This window comes from Danio rerio, chromosome 4 (genome assembly GCF_052040795.2).
Source record: "Danio rerio strain M-AB ecotype USA chromosome 4, GRCz13ab, whole genome shotgun sequence".
NCBI classification, from domain to species: Eukaryota; Metazoa; Chordata; class Actinopteri; order Cypriniformes; family Danionidae; genus Danio; species Danio rerio.
In genome coordinates, this window is record NC_141024.2 from 46267815 (window position 1) to 46285369 (window position 17555).

The following is a 17555-nucleotide window of genomic DNA, read 5'->3' on the forward strand; positions in this document are numbered from 1 at the left end:
TTGTCAAATTATTTCAGTTTAAGATCAAGAGTAAAATGAAATATTGCATAGACAACAAGCAATTTAGAAAAACAGTGTAAAATATGTAAATAAAATCCCAAGTTTAAATATTTTCATCATATACTTTAAACATTTAAAAGCTTGAAAGTATTGTTTAAAAATGGACAAAAAAGTGTCTCTATGGCCTTAAAAGTATGTGGTAGTTTTGCCAGTGCTATTAAAAATGATTCATTGTAGTGTACGGAAAAAAATAGACCATACTTTGTTAATGCAAATACCTATATGTAGCCTTGTGATTTAAACAATTAAACAATTTAAATAATTGTATAATTAAAAAAGGGCCATAATGAAAAACATTTTTTTTTTCAAAAGTAAATAACTAGTACTCAAAGTATCTTTTTTAAAGAGTAATTTGTAAAATAATATTAACATTTACTAAAACTTGTATTATTTTAGCAGTGTATTATAACTTGAGTACAAATATTCTGTTCTCTTTTCATCTGTGAGATAACATCAACAAATAAACAAAAAAATGCACAAGCACATTTAGTAAAGGTGTATTATATTATAAATAAATGATTGATTAATTGTTATATTATTATTAATAAATGGTTTTTATTTGTATAAATCAATAGACAGTTCATATGCAGTATTTTTATGAATTGCTAAAAAAACATTGCAGGTGTTCAATACATTGCATGTCAGTCTTGGCTTATTATATTAACGCTGTTTTTAGGATCTAAAAATGTATTCTTTAAAAAGCAAAAAGATTCCAATGGCGACACCTGCTGGTATGTGAAGAATATGGTCAATATTGATGAACTTTACACTCAAATGTTTGCACATCATCAGCATGCTGTAATCCATTTCCTAAGCAGCAAAAATCTTTTTTAGACTAGTTTGTTGGCCAGTTGTAGTCAGTGCAATGCTAAACGTTATTGTTTCACTTTAATTAGTTTTGTCTCACATTGTCCCACAACATCATATAGTTTAGAAAACTGTACAATGTTTTATAATAATTTATTATTTTGGTGTCCATTTCATTCAGCATATTTAAAATTAGGGCATCCACGTTTTTTTTGACATACTGTAAATCAGGGTTTCTACAGGTGTCACCAAGTTAAATGTAAGACTTTTTAAGATCATTATGAATGAAATTTTAGACTAAGGAATTTTTCAATTGGCCCAGATGAAAAAGATTTTTATATGTCCAAACAAAAAATATTTTAATATAAAATATTTAATAATACAATAATAAATAATAACATTAATAATAATAATAATAACATTAAAATATTTTAGATATTTCTTAGCAAAAGATCTTAAATATTGTTTAAAAACAAGAGAGCTCTACTTGGATCCACACACTTTTTTTCCCAAAATAAACTTTCTTTAAAATAAAAAAACAAATTAACAAATGTTTTAAAAGTTTTAAAAACTATATTAAACTAAATCTATGCACAACAATCTGTCCAGGTCAATATCCTCAGCAGTCCTTATCATTATGATAAACAGAGTTAAAATGTCTTGTTGGTGATTGCATGAGTTTTGACCAGATTGGGTAACAAAACATGAACACAGGAAAATGAAGACTTGTTTAAAAAGATTTAAGACATACAGCACAATATTTCAGTAAATTTAAGTTTTTTAAGGCCTAAATTTTTGATTTTGGAATTTAAGACATTTTAATACCCAGCGGAAACCCTGTTTAAACACAATAGCCCAGGTAATTAGTTATTATAATAATGTAGGTCAAACTAAGATAATATCTGTGAGAACTAGTAACAACTACAAAAACAAGTTTAAACCCATAAAGAAGTTGATAAAAAAAGGGAACTGTGATCAACCTGACATATGCAAATGGAAAGTACTAAGCCAACACAATCACTGTAATAGCAGATATCTTCTATGAGAATACTGTAGGTCAAATATTGTCAGCTCAGTTAAACCTTTTTAATTTTTTGTTTTTATTTATTTTATATAGCGCCAGTGCTCAAGGGCACTTTACAAACAAAGAGAACAAGAAAAGCAATAACCTTAAGAAGGTAGTGAAAATAGGAGACAAATAATACATAACAAGTATGACATAAATAAGAACAAGTGATGAAACTCATTCTGTCTTTCAATGAGTGCTTATGTGCATTTAGGAGAACTAGGCAGCACACTCAGGGTTGCAAGATGGATTTAATTTAGTATTCTTCTTATTAAAATATATCTGAATGAGGATCAAATGACTAAGTTGGTCTTTAAGAATGAAAACCAACCTGTTTGTTCCTGCAGATCTTCCTGTTTGACTGTGAATGTTTCTTCAATCTTCACTCTCCTCTTTAATAAACGCCATCTTTATAACAGTGTGGAGATCAGTCACTTCAGCAGTTTTTCTCTGCATTTGGACACTTTATCCTGTTTAAAAAAATAAAAACATTAAAAACGTCCTGATTAAAATAAATGAAACAATGAACAGAATCAAAATAACTTCTCTTCAATACTTGCTTTAACAGTTTCTTATGAGAGTCATTAACAAAAATAAATTAAGTCTGAGCAAGACACAATGAGCTGATTAAAACTAGTACTCCATTTCTTATATATAGTGATTTATCCTTAGAATGGAATGACATTATGCTTTTTAATAAATTAAACCTTCATTAAAACACTTATTACTCACATTTCTGTTGCTTTATTCAAACAAAAGCCCTAATTACTGTGAGTAAATTGTACTTCGTTGTAAAAAGGGTCAAAATAATGTCAACAGCAGGTTCATAATATAGCATCGGATGAAAACCCTGAAACTTTATTCAGTCGCTTTATATTTATGTAAAAACAAACCTTTCTCCAGCTGAATCAAGCGCAAGAGCGGCACAGCCTAATGACGTCACAAGCCACGCCAAAATAAAAGTCTTTTGTTTTTAGTTTTTTGCCACTTACTGTTGCAGTCATGACTTGTTCAAACATTTCTCTCCCTAGTTTTCTACTTTACACTTGCTCTCTCTCTCTCTCTCTCTCTCTCTCAAACACACACACACAATCACACAGATGTTCAGTATTTGAAGTTGATCAAAACCTTTAATCTAAACATTTTAAAACAACTTAAAAAAAAAGTGCCTTTGAGACATCAAAAAAATAATAATAATAAAGTTTAAGATTTTTTTTATTTAACCACATAGTTGTTGTATTATTTAGACATTAGACTGTAAGAAATGAATGTTGGTCAAGCTCCTGCACTTTTTTACAATTAATCTACTAACAAAAACAGCAAACAAACCTCAAATTGTGTCAACACTGTCAAGGACAAATTCAAAGTATATCTTCATTTCAGTGTGATTAATAAATGTGTATTTTCAGAAAGGTAATGTGTCCCTTTACAAACCCAACTTTATAGATTATTAAAAAAACCTATTCGTAATAATGAAATATTGCACAAAACATTAATTTTCAGATAAAATATGCAATCGTTGCACATTATTTGTTAAATAAAAATCCAAGATTTAAAATATTTAGTCAAACTTTCAAACATTATTAACTGGCCCTTATTGGTAAATTAAGACATCATACAATATGTTTTGCTGAGGTTATAAATAATTTGTTCATTTACATAAAATTTGAACATACGTTGTCGTGTGACATTCAGCAACTGTGAGACGGCGTTCTTACTACTTGTTTTAATATTATTTTGTGGCAGTTTATCAATACTGCCTAGAATACAGGATACAGCAGTAATTCTATTAATATTAAACATTGTTCATTTTTTTTCCTTTTTAATTTAACAAGTGCATGTGTAAACTTGCAGTTGTTAAAAAGTATAAAAATGCCACACAAATGAATATGATCAAACTTTTTATTATATATTTCACAACATTTAATACATACAGTGCACATCTAATATTATAAGCAAACAGTATAAAACAAAGTATAGATTTTATTACACACACACACACACACACATATATATATATATATATATATATATATATATATATATATATATATATATATATATACACACATATATATAGAGAGAGAGAGAGAGAGATCAGAGCTTGACACCACAAGACTACACAGGGAATGACTTATTGAAGCTTCAGGCATTTCATGTAATTTAATTACATATAAAATCAACAGTGAGTAATTATGTAGCCTACTTTATTTTAATTCTTTAATAATCTATCATATACTAAAATTACATACAATTAAATGAATTTAGAGAGACAGGGAAAGCAGGTTTGAGTTAACAGAAGTCAGAGTTAGTCTCCGAATAATTACTTAAATTATGAGAAGAGAAAGAAGAAGAGGTCTTGTAGTTGTGGCATTACTCGCTGTAAAATGGAATATTACACTTAGTGTCATTTCAATAACAGCTGTACAAAATAATAAAGACATTTTTCATAAACATGATCTATTTTCCACACTATGGACATACTGTGTTCTGAATAACATAACTGCATTTAATATAATAGTAAATAGAGTAGTATTCTCCTTACCTCATCTAATTCTTCTTTCCACAGATCAGGAATTACAGCAACACTGTGAGCTGAGGTGAATTCAATAACCTAAAACATTCTAAAAGACAAGTTCCATGAGTAATTTGAAAACAACAGTGAGTGGCTAAATAATAGAGTTTATGCAACTTACACATAATTAAAATCCAGAAATTATCAATACAAGATTTCCTCAATGTAAAAACAGTAGATAGCAGATCTTTTTATTGATATCAATATTATTTAGGCATTTTAACATCAATTTATGTACTTTAACTTGGTGATAGATGGGAATAGATCACCCAAACTAACAATTCTGTCATTTAGCCTCATCCTTTACTTGTTCCAAACATATTTAGCTCTTTTTTCTGCTGAACAATAAAGAGGATGTATTGAATAAAGCTGGAAAACTGTAACTATCTCTGCCTTTCTTATCTTTTTCCCATTTCTCTTGCCATAATCTATTAACAACTTCTTTAATTATTGTCTTGATTTCTGATTTGTTAAGAGGAACTTGTATTTCTATTTGATTTGATTATGCTTGCAATCTGTCATTGACAACATTATTAGACTATTTTATTCACTAGTAAAATCAGACATTTGTCATTAGCCCCTTTCACACATACAGACCTTTCCAGAAAATTACCGGCAATTTTCCGGAAAGGTTGTATGTGTGAACAGGTCCTTTTTGAAAACACCGGTAAATTCGTTCTGGCTATTTTCCGGAAAGAGAAGTTGTAACATTACCGGTAATTTGCCGGAATGCTGCGCTGTGTGAATGCAGAAGGAAGATTGCCAGAATAAGCGCGTGCACGTCTAGAACATGCTGACGTGAGACGTCTGCTTTAGCCAATCACAACTGTCAGACGCATTTACGTCTGCGCAGTTTATGAGAATAAAAGCCTTTGAATATTTTTCCAGACACATTTAGCTGCTAGAAGTTAGTCAGATCATGTTTATATGTTCTTCTTAATGCCAACTGTTTAAATAATCATCGATGAGATGCTTATGATAAGCCGTTGTTTGTTTACCTTCAAACTTTGTGTGTGCCTGTGAAACAGCCTGTGAGCGCCTGCACACGCACATATTATGAACATTTCGACATGCGAAAGTGATCCTGCAAAAGTTGTTCACAATATTGTTCATCCACAGAGTTTGTAATGTAGTCAAATGCTTACAAATACAAGCGCAGCCGTTTAAAGCTCATTTGTGGTGAATGATGTCAGAATTTACCGGTATTTTGGAATGGATGTGTGAATGCTCTTTTCCAGAAAAATTCTGTAATGTCCTCGCCTGTGTGAACAGCGCTTTTTTGAATATACCGGTAAAGTCGTTGCGGAAATTTTCCAGATATTTACCGGTATCACTGTGTGAAAGGGGCTATTATCAGATTATATTCAACAATATGTAGGCTAGAGTAGTTATACTGACACTGTAAACATTTATTTTCATGCACAACTCTGTTCGCTATGAAAGAAAAAAACATATCAAATGCTTGTCGTAATCATAACTCTATAATGAGATATGATCGTTTAAATGAAGTGCACACTTGCGGTTTTATTTTGACTAAGTGCTAAGTGCTTGTTCATACTTCGCGCGCGGCTCCCAAATGATCACTCTGTGCCACAAACTGAATATTATTTACAACTGTATTACCTGTTACTTACAACATTTGCAAGTTCTGTTCACTAAAGTAGACGCGCGCGCGTCTATAATTAAGTTGAGCGCGCTCTCACGGTCAGCAGCTCACATCACGTGTGATTTCCTGGCTGCAAAAACTTTATTATATGAAGACAAGAATGACATTTTTAGGTGAATTATACCTTATAAATACAGTATGTGACACTTTTGACATCATTTGGAGGTGTCCATGTCACTGAGCAACATTATGTGAAACAATGAAAAGACTCGTGCAGCCGCCTTTTCTTCTCTCCTTAACTTGAAAATATGATTGACAGAATCAGAGAAAAGCTGGATTAAGATCGTCAACGGGGTTGAATCGAGATCGCAATCTTTTTTCGATTAATTTTGCTGCTCTAATCCCTAATCATAACTCCTGTACAGCAGTCCCACAAAATTCTGACACTCGATGAAACTGGAATACCCTGTCAGAAAAGTCAAGTGGCTGTCAATGAGCTTTTTACAGTGTCTGCTATAATGTTAATGCTGTTGTTGTGTGTTTACATTGATAAGTTTGGCCACTGTGTTAAATGCACAGTACTGTCACGATCTTATTGCCACATTAGATCATTATGATAACATATACCTTCAGTGATTTCCTGAAGATAAATCCCCAAAAATAACAACTGGAATAAGTACAGCAGTCGCGATCGTCTGATCTCATATGAAGCAAGAAATCTCGAAGACATATGATGACATGTGCAGGTACTGTAGTGCTGTCCCAATTCTTAGGGGTAGAATTTGAAGCCCTTCAACTTAACCCTCAGTTGTAAGGGCCAAGGGGAAGAATTGAGAATTGTGTGGAAGAATTGAATTGTGTGGAACCCTGCACAAATATGGTTGTCGGTTCATAATAAGTTGAAGCACATTGTCAGATTTTGCTGTATTTGGCTTAACAATTCTTGGGTGGCTCGCAAATGTATAGATGACTCTAATACATAAAATAAGTAAGCTGACCAAAGTTCTTACGAGGAGAAGACTTTATTGAAGACAATTAATTGTGCAGTTCATCAGCAGTGATGTTAACTTGTCCATCGTCAAGTAACTTAAACCAAAGTACTGTCTGTGAGACACTAATTTATAACAAAGCATGAGACCCCCCTGCAGATTACCCAACTGCTTTGGTTGGGTCACATCTCTTGAGTTCCTGTAGGTCATTTGGTTGCACATGAAACAAGCCAATACAATCTATCAACATACAGAATTATTTTGCCTTCTTGCAGGCCGATAGCAACTCTCACAACCTGATACTGGGCTGTGACCCCTGATCTACACTACAAAACAGCTGGCAAAATCTTCACCCCTCTTAAACTGAGTTTAAATTTTCAGGTGTTCAAAGGGTTTCATTATCAGTAACTTGATATGCATTCAAGAGTTCACACTTGTTTGGCATGCTATACCGGGAGAGACCTAAGCTCATAAGATCCTCGAGCCCTGGGCTCCATCCCGTAAGCAGGACGAGAGGGGAGTGTGAGCTCAGGTAGATCTCGATGAACTCCCCAGACTTCTTACTATTCTAATGACAGATAAAGGGTCGGCTAAAGGGAGATATAAGGCTTACTAAGAGCTCGACTAGGGTGCCAATTTAATGTTCAGTTTACTTAGGTTGTGTGTTTTTGGACTGTGGGAGAACACCAGGGGACCCAGGGGAAACCCACGCGAGCACAGGGAGAATGAGCAAACACTGCACAAAAATGTCAACTGGTTAGCAGGGACTTTAACCTGCGACATTCTTACTGTGAGGCAACAGTGCTAACCACTGGCTATTCATTGGCTGCCGTGTTGCCCAATCTAGAAAGGAGGGGGAGTAAGGGTGGGAGAGGGATTCTTCATGACAAAGATAACTGAGTTAAGAGGTTATTTATAGTGAGTTAGGAATTATCTCATTGGTGAATCATGTCTTAGCTAATGCAGGACCAGCCGTGGACAATCATAAGCATGTGATCCTCTTGAAAGTAGTTTATAAATAAACTTCACTTGAATAAACAGCCAAACTATGTGAAAAAGCTGCTGTTTTGAATATACCCGTGTTTGTGTGGACAAGGCCTCAATGTTGAGGACTCTCCTCTCCATTGTGAATCTTCATGTGAGTGTTGAGGCTTTTTTTACTTTTAAAGCCCTTTCCACACTCACTGCATCTAAAACGATCCTCTCTTGAGTGAGTCTTCATGTGTTTCTTAATGGTGTCTTTGCGTGTGAGACTCTTTCCACACTGATCACATGTGAACACTATGGTTCCAGTGTGACCATTCATGTGGTTCTTGAGGCTAGTTTTGGTTGTGAAGCTCTTTCCACACTGAGCACATGCAAACGGCTTCTCTCCAGTGTGAATCCTCATGTGGTGTTTGAGTGTGCTTATATGTGGGAAACTTTTACCACACTCTGTGCATGTGTAAGGTTTCTCTCCAGTGTGAATCCTCATGTGGATGTAAAGGTCTTGTTTTTGACCAAAACTCTTTCCACACTGTTCGCAGGTGTGAGGTTTCTCCCTTGAGTGAACTCTCATGTGAACATCAAGGTTTGGCTTTTGACAGAAACTCTTTCCACACTGCTTACAGCTGAAAGGCTTCTCTCCAGTGTGAATTCTCATGTGAGTATTAAAGCTTTGTTTTTGACTAAAACTCTTTCCACACTGTTCGCAGGTGTAAGGTTGCTCCCTAGTGTGAACTCTCATGTGAACATCCAGGTTTGACTTTTGACTGAAACTCTTTTCACACTGTTTACAGCTGAAAGGCTTCTCCCCAGTGTGAATTCTCATGTGTGCTGCAAAGTTTCCAGCTTGATAAAAGCTTTTTCCACACTCTTGGCATGTGAACTTCCCCTCTCCAGTGTGAATTCTCATGTGAGCTTTAAAGCTTTGTATTTGACCAAAACTCTTTCCACACTGTTCGCAGGTGTAAGGTTGCTCCCTTGTGTGAACTCTCATGTGAACATCAAGGTTTGACTTTTGACTGAAACTTTTTCCACACTGTTTACAGCTGAAAGGCTTCTCCCCAGTGTGAATTCTCATGTGTGCTGCAAAGTTTCCAGCTTGATAAAAGCTTTTTCCACACTCTTGGCATGTGAACTTCCCCTCTCCAGTGTGAATTCTCATGTGGGCTTTAAAGCCTTGTATTTGACCAAAACTCTTTCCACACTGTTCGCAGGTGTAAGGTTGCTCCCTAGTGTGAACTCTCATGTGAACATCAAGCTTTGACTTCTGACTGAAACTGTTTCTACACTGTTTACAGCTGAAATTACACCCAGATTTGGATTTCCGAGGTCTTCCGTGTGATGAAGTCTTTTTAGTCAGTGTGGGTTTTTCATCAATCATTATTTCTTGGGATTTCTGAAACTGCTGTTTCTCATCTATTTCATTCTGTCCATGAGTCTCTTCTTTCAGCACCATCAGATCTAAAAAAAAAAAAAAGAGTTAACTTTAGTATGAAGGCTTAAAGCGATAAGCAAGAAATGGATGTTTCACCCACAAATGAAAATGACCTTACCATTTACTCTCCATTAAGGTAGTTTTAAACATTTCCTTTATTGTGGAACACAGTAAGCCAGTGTTTTTTTTTTCTTTTTTTTAATATCTTATTTGTGTTCAACAGGATTAAGAAACTCATAAAGGTTTAAAACCACACAAAGAAGAGTAAATGGTGAGGCTATTTTTATTTCTACATCAACTATTCCTTTAAATGGTTCCTACAATTACCCATTTTTTACAAGATGTAAAATAAGTCTTTGGTGTTCCCAGAATGTGTCTGAGGTTTCAGCTCAAAATCAGATCATAAACCTTGTAGAATATTTAATTTAGGGGTCAGAGGAAAACCAAGCTCTTTTTGTGCCTGTGGCTTTAAATGGAAATACATGTTTAGAGTTACTGAAGTTTGTCCTGCACGCTTGTGTGTGTTTTTTAGTTACATATTTGGTTTGGTGCGTTAATCTTATCGTTGCTATTATTCAAAAGAAGGTAATGATTCGCACTCAATTGCTTCGTACTGTTTTTATTTTTACTTTTTCTTACATTGTACGGGTGATAACGGACAAACAGACGTTTCGGCACGAAGCCTTCCTCAGTGTGTGGCATAATTCTCTAACTCCACCCTTTTATCCCATAGTCAATCACAATGTGCAATTAGTTAGACCTAAATATAAATAAATAATAATGTTAAAATATTTTAGATATTTCTTAGCAAAAAATCTTAAATATTGTGTAAAAACAAGAGAGCTCGACTAGGATCCACACACTTTTTTCCAAAATAAACTTTCTTTAAAATAAAAAACAAATAAACAAAAGTTTTGAAAACTATAATAAACTAAATCTATGCACAACAATCTGTCCAGGTCGATGTCCTCAGCAGTAAATACATGGAGCACGTTTGAACAAATGAAGCACAAAAATAATTAAACTATTATGATAAATAGAGTTAAAATGATCTTTTTGAATGAAAAGTTTAAAGTTTTATTGAGATGGATTGTTGGTGATTGTGTGGGTTTTGGCCAGGTTGGGTAACAAAACATGAACAAAGGAAAATAAAGACTTGTTTAAAAAGATTTAAGACCTACAACACAGTATTTCCGTAAATTTAAGACTTCTTAAGGCCTCAAATTTTAGGTTTTTGAATTTAGGACATTTTAAGACCCTGCGGGTATTACATAGATCATATCTGTGAGAACTAGTAACAACTACTAAAAACAAGTTTAAACCCATAAAGAAATTGATGAAAAAGGGAATTGTGATCAACGTGTCATATGCAAATGGAAAGTACTAAGCCAACACCATCACCGTAATAGCAGATATCTTCTATGAGAATACTGTAGGTCAAATATCTTCAGCTCAGTTAAACTTTTTAATTTTTTGTTTTTATTTACTTTATATAGCGCCAGTGCCCAAGGACGCTTTACAAACAGTAAGAGAACAAGAAAAGCAATAAACTTAAGAAGGTAGAGAAAATGGGAGACTAATAATACATAAAATAATGACAAAAGACATGAAAACAAGTGATGAAAGAAACTCATTCCTGTCTTTCAATGAGTGCTTATGTGCATTTAGGAGAACTAGGCAGCACACTCAGGGCTTCAAGATGGATTTTGAGAATGAAAACCAACCTGTTTGTTCCTGCAGATCTTCCTGTTTGACTGTGAATGTTTCTTCAATCTTTACATCTTCACTCTCCTCTTTAATAAACGCCATCTTTATAACAGTGTGGAGATCAGTCACTTCAGCAGGAGTTTTTCTCTGTGTTTGGACACTTTATCCTGTTTAAAATTAACAAAACAATAAAAATGTCCTGTTTAAAATGAATAAAACAATTAACAAAAACAAAATAACTTCTCTTCAACACTTGCTTCAACAGTTTCTTTATATAAGAGTGATTAACAAAAAGAAATCAGGTAAGTCTGAGCAAAAAACAATAGCCACAAAAGAGAAGATTAAGACCAGTACTTCATTTCTTATATATAGTGATGTTTACTTCGAATAGAATTACATTATGCCATTTAATAAATTAAACCTTCATTAAAACACTTATTACACACTTTACTGTTGCTTTATTCAAACTTTAACAAATGTTAATTATTTTGTTTGTTTTATTTATTTTAATGTCTGCTTACAGCAACGTTGTAGCACTCTTTTGCAGGAGACAAGAATTTACTCTTGTGGACAAATAAAGTTTATCCTATCTTATTCAAACAATAGACCTTACTGTGAGTAAAATAGTACTTCGTTGTATAAAGGGTTAAAATAATATTTTCAACAGCAGGTACATTTAGCATGAAAGGAACAACCTGAAATTTAAACCAGTCGGTTTACATCTGTGTAAAAGCTTTAAAACAAACCTTTCTCCAGTTGAATCATAGTACTGGAGTGGCGCAGCCTTATGATGTCACACCACCACGCCAAAATAAAAGTCTTTTTTAAAGCTTTTTCCCTCACTTACTCTTAGTCATGACTTATTGATACATTTCTCCCTTGTTTTCCACTTTTTACTTTATCTGCTTTCTGTTTTGTATTTGTAAGACCATCACTATTTATGTCAATTGAATAAATCTATTTACAACCACTAGATCTTTGCCTTCAGGTAGGTTAAGTGGTTGCATTTTCTTTAAACGATTGCATTTCTTCATCCATAACTTTAACCCACATTCACTTGCATTCACTGGTGTTACCACCTCTTTGTATGTTTGAATGGGAAAACATCAAATTCTCCAAAATTGCCAGCCAGGTTCCAACCTATATAATATGTTGTAGCTTATTTGGGCTACAGTCCATTTGTCAGGATAAAAACAATATTTATAACCAAATAAACAAAAAACAAAAAAGTTCCCATAAACAAAAAAGAAGCTTTTAAAAATGACTGAAGAACTTAAGACAGCGTTGAACAATGCATCCACGCATGTTTAGATTTTACATTTTATAATGTTAGCATTCAGATATTATTTGAGTGTAAATTCAGAATGTGCAACTCACCTTTTCAGTCTTCAATGAAGAAGTGGGATGAAAAAATGGCCTCAGTGGGTTTTTCTTTGTAGGTTGTTGTTGGTAATAATCCCAATGTAGGAATCTACAATCGTAGTTTGTCCTCCAAAGTTGTTCTCTTTACTTGGCGAAATAAGCCAATGAAGATTCTCTTAGGAACTCAGAATATAAAGATATCACCCTGCTGAGCTACTGGATCTGGAATGTGATTGGATAAGACTCAATTGGCCCCCATTAATTCTGGTATAAAGACGCAAATGAGCAGTGAAGACTCAAGACACATACAGTGGGGGATGGGAAGTCCAGCAGCTTTACAAGTCATAGTTTTACATAGAAATAATGATGTATTGGGAAAATGAGTTGACTTTAGCCATCACCATTTGTTTTGTTGCTGTTGTTTTATAATACTATTGATTGAAGCGTTTTTATTTTGGCTGCTGCATTTTGTAGTTAATGTTGATACATTTATGTTGAGGTACTTTGATTTGAAACACATTTCAATTTATCTTTCCCAAGCCTGGTTAAAAGGTAATGCAAGAGTTGTGTGTTGTTTTTTTTAGAAGCTTCTCAGAGTTTTGTGTGAGTTTAGAGTCCTTTATTTCTCTTAAAGCACATGCAGCTTATTACTGGCTTCTGTAAGACTCTTAACATGTCAATTATTTCTTTTAAAAGTGTCTATAGATTTTAACAATCAAAATGTAACTTGTTTCTGTGCCAATTTTGTTTTCTTTCCTTCGTCTTTTAGTTGAACAGAACATGTGTGAGCAGCTCAGCTTTCTCGAAAGCCTCTTATTCACCTGATAGGTAACAAAGATGTTTTTCCCTCTTTTTATCATTTGTGTTTGTGCATACATATGCATAGACATTCACAAAAGCATATATAAGATACCCTGTGACAAAAGCTTTTGCTTTTAACACAGTAAAGCTATCACATACTGTCCATTTTTTTAATATGTCATGCATCTAAATATTTATAATCACAAAATAATTACATCACAAGGTTTTGTATTGTACAGGCAGTTTATACAGGGTAATGCAATGACAAGAGTTCATTTTCATAACTACACAAAGCAGAACTTTTAATGTGATTAACCTGCTCTACCTACACCAACTACAGCATTTCTCAGACCTCTGTTTCACTATGGTGTAATTACAGTGGTGAACATCACATAAAACAACAACTGCACTTACTCCTGGAACTTGTTTGCAACAATGACATTTAAATATCTGTGTCACATATTCATGTAAATAAATGGCTCATCATTGTGTGCGGTCATCTTTAGTAATAGCTGCCTGATCTTTTACTGAATAGGGTCGTTTTACATATAAGAAACCTGTTAACAGGTATAGCTGTTAATGCCAATACCATCTTGATAGCCTAAAGCATATTACATGAACAAGACCTGCCTTTCATCTCTTAGGACAGTGGTTCTCAAACTGTGATACGTGTACCACTAGTGGTACACAGGCTTCCTTCTAGTGGTACGCAGAGGAATGAAATATGTCATGTACATGCAACACACATTTCAAAATATATCAAAAATTATGTATATAATATGCCATATATGACATATAGCCTATAATTCTGCCACGTTTTTTAACTGTGCAGAGTTGTAGCTGCTTTACTAGGCCTACTACGCTACTGTATTTCAATACTGCTCATTTTGGTGGTACTTGGAGAGACAATTTTTTTCTGAGGTGGTACTTGATGAAAAACGTTTGAGAACCACTGTCTTAGGACAAATAATCATAGGTGTCTATAACAACACATGCTTGATTGCCCATATCTTTACAATCAGTACATCTGAATGGTGCCTTTTAGTAAGCATAGTTCTTCACCAATACCAGTTTAATACTTTATATAATTACACATGTGAGGCATCACAGTGGTGCAGTGGGTAGCACAATCGCTTGACAGCAAGAAGGTCGCTGGTTTGAGCCTCAGCTGGGTCAGTTGGCATTTTTGTGTGGAGTTTGCATGTTCTCCCCGTGTTTGTGTGAGATTTCCTCCAGGTGCTCTGGTTTCCCCAAAGCCCATAGACGTGGTATGCATGCGGTGTGTGTGAATGAGTGTGTATGTTTCCCAGTAATGGGTTGCAGCTGGAAGGGCATCCGCTGCGTAAAGCATGTGCTGGATAAGTTGGTGGTTCATTCCACTATGGTGACCCCAGATTAATAAAGGGACTGAGCTGTAAAGAAAATGAATGAATATATATGAGTAATATCACACGAGGATCAGTGCGATGTGGCCTTCTATCAGTTTTTGTATTTCTGTTTGTTGTAATGGCCTGTTGTTATTGCAATAAAAAAAAATGATTTTTTTTTTTTTAACTGCGATGTGGCTGTATATCAGCACTGGTGGAAGGCGTGTGTTATAGTGTACACTAGGCACTCGAGAATGATTGTCCCTCTACCTGTTGTTTCAATCCCCTGACAACTTTGTTCATCTTCAGAGCTCCTGCATCTGTTATAGACAGCAAGAGTTGTAGGCAAGTTTCAGGAGTGTAAAGTCTAAGAAGGAAAGTATTAGTAAATTTGTGGAGGAGTCAGAGAGGGAGTTGCGTATTAATAAGGAAAGTGGAGACTGAATAGTTGAGTTTTTAGACGCTTTTTGAAGACAGCGAGTGACTCTGCCGTTTTGATGCAGTTAGGGAATTCAGAGAACGCAAGTTTCTGGAGGGCACATAAATCTGCAGAAGTGAGAGCAGATAAGAAAGGGCGCAGCCAGAAATCGATTTGTATTCACTATCAAAAAAATATTATGATTTAATACATTTAATAATACACTAACAAATTAATAATACAATATTTAGATATTTCTTAGCAAAATATTATAAATATTGGGTAAAAACAAGCAAGCTTTACTTTTCTCCACACACTGTTGTCCAAATTAAACTTTCTTTAAAATAAAAAAATGAACAAATGTTTTAAAAGTTTTAAAAACTATAATAAGCTAAATCTATGCACAACAATCTGTCCAGGTCAGTGTTCTGAGCAGTAAACACATGAAGCACATTTAAACAAATTTTATTGTAAGGAAAATAATTAAAACATTATGATAGAGTAAAAATAGCCTTTTTAAATTAAAGTTTAAAGACTTTTTATGGCCTAAAATTTTAATTTTAAAATTTAGTACCCCTGCGGAAACCCTGTTTAAAGTTAATAGCCCTGGTATTTAGTTATTATAATAATGATGAAATTATAACTCAGATACTATCTGTGAGAACTAGTAACTACTAGAAACAAATTTACACCCATAAATAAATTGATGAAAAAAGGGAATTGTGATCAACGTGACATATGCAAATGGAGAGTACAAAGCCAACACCATCACTCTAATAGCAGATATCGTCTATAAGAATAGTGTAGGTCAAATATTTTCAGCTCAGTTAAACTTTTTTAATTTATTGTTTTTGTCTATTTTATATAGCGCCAGCGCTCAAGGATGCTTTACCAACACCAGGGGCCTCATGTATCAACGCTGCGTACGCACAAAAACTTTGCGTACGCCAGGTTTCACGCTCAGAATCGCTCACGTTTGGATTTACTAACAATGAACTGAACGTGGGAATGTGCGCAGGTTCACGGCAGCTTTTTGGCAGGCGTACGCACATTTTTTGTGCGTGTCTGTTTTATTTCCATTGGCGACTCCTAGAGGCAGTTGTGTTAAATTGCTCTCTACAAAGTGTCTGAGCATTGCAGTGGCAGCTGTATGAGACGGGTTCATATAGTAGGTATGTAAGATTTCCATACCATACAGTTGACCAGCTAAACATTAAAGCACAATTTGCAGCAGTCGCCTGTTTTCCCAATGTAATCTGAACTATCTACTGCACGCACATTGCTATAAAGACACTATCTAAAGATGAATTTGCATGCGTGAATCAGAAACATTTCCATTCAATAAATGTGCATATAAAATATGATGCACAAACTTATTGATGATTCCTACTTGTCTTTCTCTTGATAAATAGTGGGCAAAATCTGATATGTAGCGGGGAAAAAAAGAAGAAAGAGTTAATCGGACGCTGGATTCGAGCCGAGTTTATGCTCGAACATGTCAGTACATGATCACATGCTTCTTATGAGGTGCACCACTGAGACTGCTAAGGGTGCTGCAACATTTTTCAGTGTTTCATACATCTGAATTTTTTTCTGCGTACGCACATTTACAGCTTTGTGCGTACGCAATGTTTTAGTAAGATTTCCACGCAAGTCTTCGTACATGAGGCCCCAGGAGAACAAGAAAAGCAATAACCTTAAGAAGGTAGAGAAAATGGGAGACTAATAATACATAAAATAATGACAAAAGACCAAGAACAAGTAACAAAAGAAACTCATTCTTGTCTTTCAATGAGTGCTTATGTGCGTTTAGGAGAACTAGGCAGCACACTCAGGGCTGCAAGATGGATTTAATTTAGTATTCTTATTGTTATAATATATCTGAATGAGGATTAAATGACTAAGTTGGTCTTTGAGAATGAAAATTAACCTGTTTGTTCCTGCAGATCTTCCTGTTTGACTGTGAATGTTTCTTCAATCTTCACATCTTCACTCTCCTCTTTAATAAACGCCATATTTATAACAGTGTGGAGATCAGTCGCTTCAGCAGGAGCTTTTCTCTGTGTTTGGACACTTTATCCTGTTTAAAATAAATAAATCAATGAACAGAAACAAAATAACTTCTATTCAACACTTGTTTCAATGGTTTATTTATATGAGAGTTATTAACAAAAAGAAATCAGGTAAAACATTTAATTAAAACACTTATTATACACTTTTCTGTTATTTTATCCAAACAACAGCCTTCAGTTACTGAGAATAAAATAGTACTACTAAAATACTAAAATAGTTGTATAAAGGGTTAAAATAATATTTCCAACAGCAGGAACATAATATAGCATCGTATAAAAAAACCTAAAACTTTCGAACTTAAAGTT

General features: G+C 34.3%; 2 protein-coding genes across 7 annotated transcripts in view; both read right to left on the minus strand.

Annotated features, from left to right (window-relative positions):
* The window catches only part of LOC141375011 (zinc finger protein), a 254575-nt gene extending 251720 nt beyond the window's left edge, over positions 1 to 2855 (minus strand). For 2 of the 3 annotated variants that reach the window (XM_088649709.1, XM_088649707.1), the window contains exon 1: positions 2827 to 2855. The gene's annotated coding sequence lies outside the window, so the exon portion shown is untranslated. Of the gene's footprint in view, positions 1 to 2665 lie in introns of all 3 variants that reach the window. The other variant, XM_088649708.1, reaches the window with a different exon arrangement.
* A 4265-nt stretch (positions 2856 to 7120) lies between these two features.
* On the minus strand, positions 7121 to 12757 carry LOC148681930 (uncharacterized). 4 transcript variants are annotated; one of them, XM_088650369.1, is made up of 4 exons: positions 11925 to 12000; positions 11247 to 11396; positions 9082 to 9548; positions 7121 to 8829 (listed from the first exon to the last, which is right to left on the minus strand). In XM_088650369.1, exons 2-4 carry the CDS (start codon positions 11329 to 11331, stop codon positions 8203 to 8205), a joined length of 1179 nt encoding a protein of 392 aa, XP_088506495.1. In that variant the 5' UTR covers positions 11332 to 11396; positions 11925 to 12000; the 3' UTR covers positions 7121 to 8202. The 4 variants fall into 4 exon arrangements, with proteins under 4 accessions (XP_088506495.1, XP_088506492.1, XP_088506493.1 ...); XM_088650366.1 differs by lacking the exon at positions 11925 to 12000 and adding an exon at positions 12607 to 12757 and having other exon boundaries at positions 7121 to 9548; XM_088650367.1 differs by having other exon boundaries at positions 7121 to 9548; positions 11976 to 12008.
* Between the last annotated feature and the right edge of the window lie 4798 nt (positions 12758 to 17555).

Excerpts from the sequence above, each read along its gene's own strand:
- LOC148681930 (XM_088650366.1), bottom strand. The coding sequence starts at position 11,331 with ATGGCGTTTATTAAAGAGGAGAGTGAAGATGTAAAGATTGAAGAAACA. Across the intron at positions 9,549-11,246 it reads AGATCTGCAGGAACAAACAG|ATCTGATGGTGCTGAAAGAA; the intron begins GTTGGTTTTCAT and ends TTTTTTTTTTAG.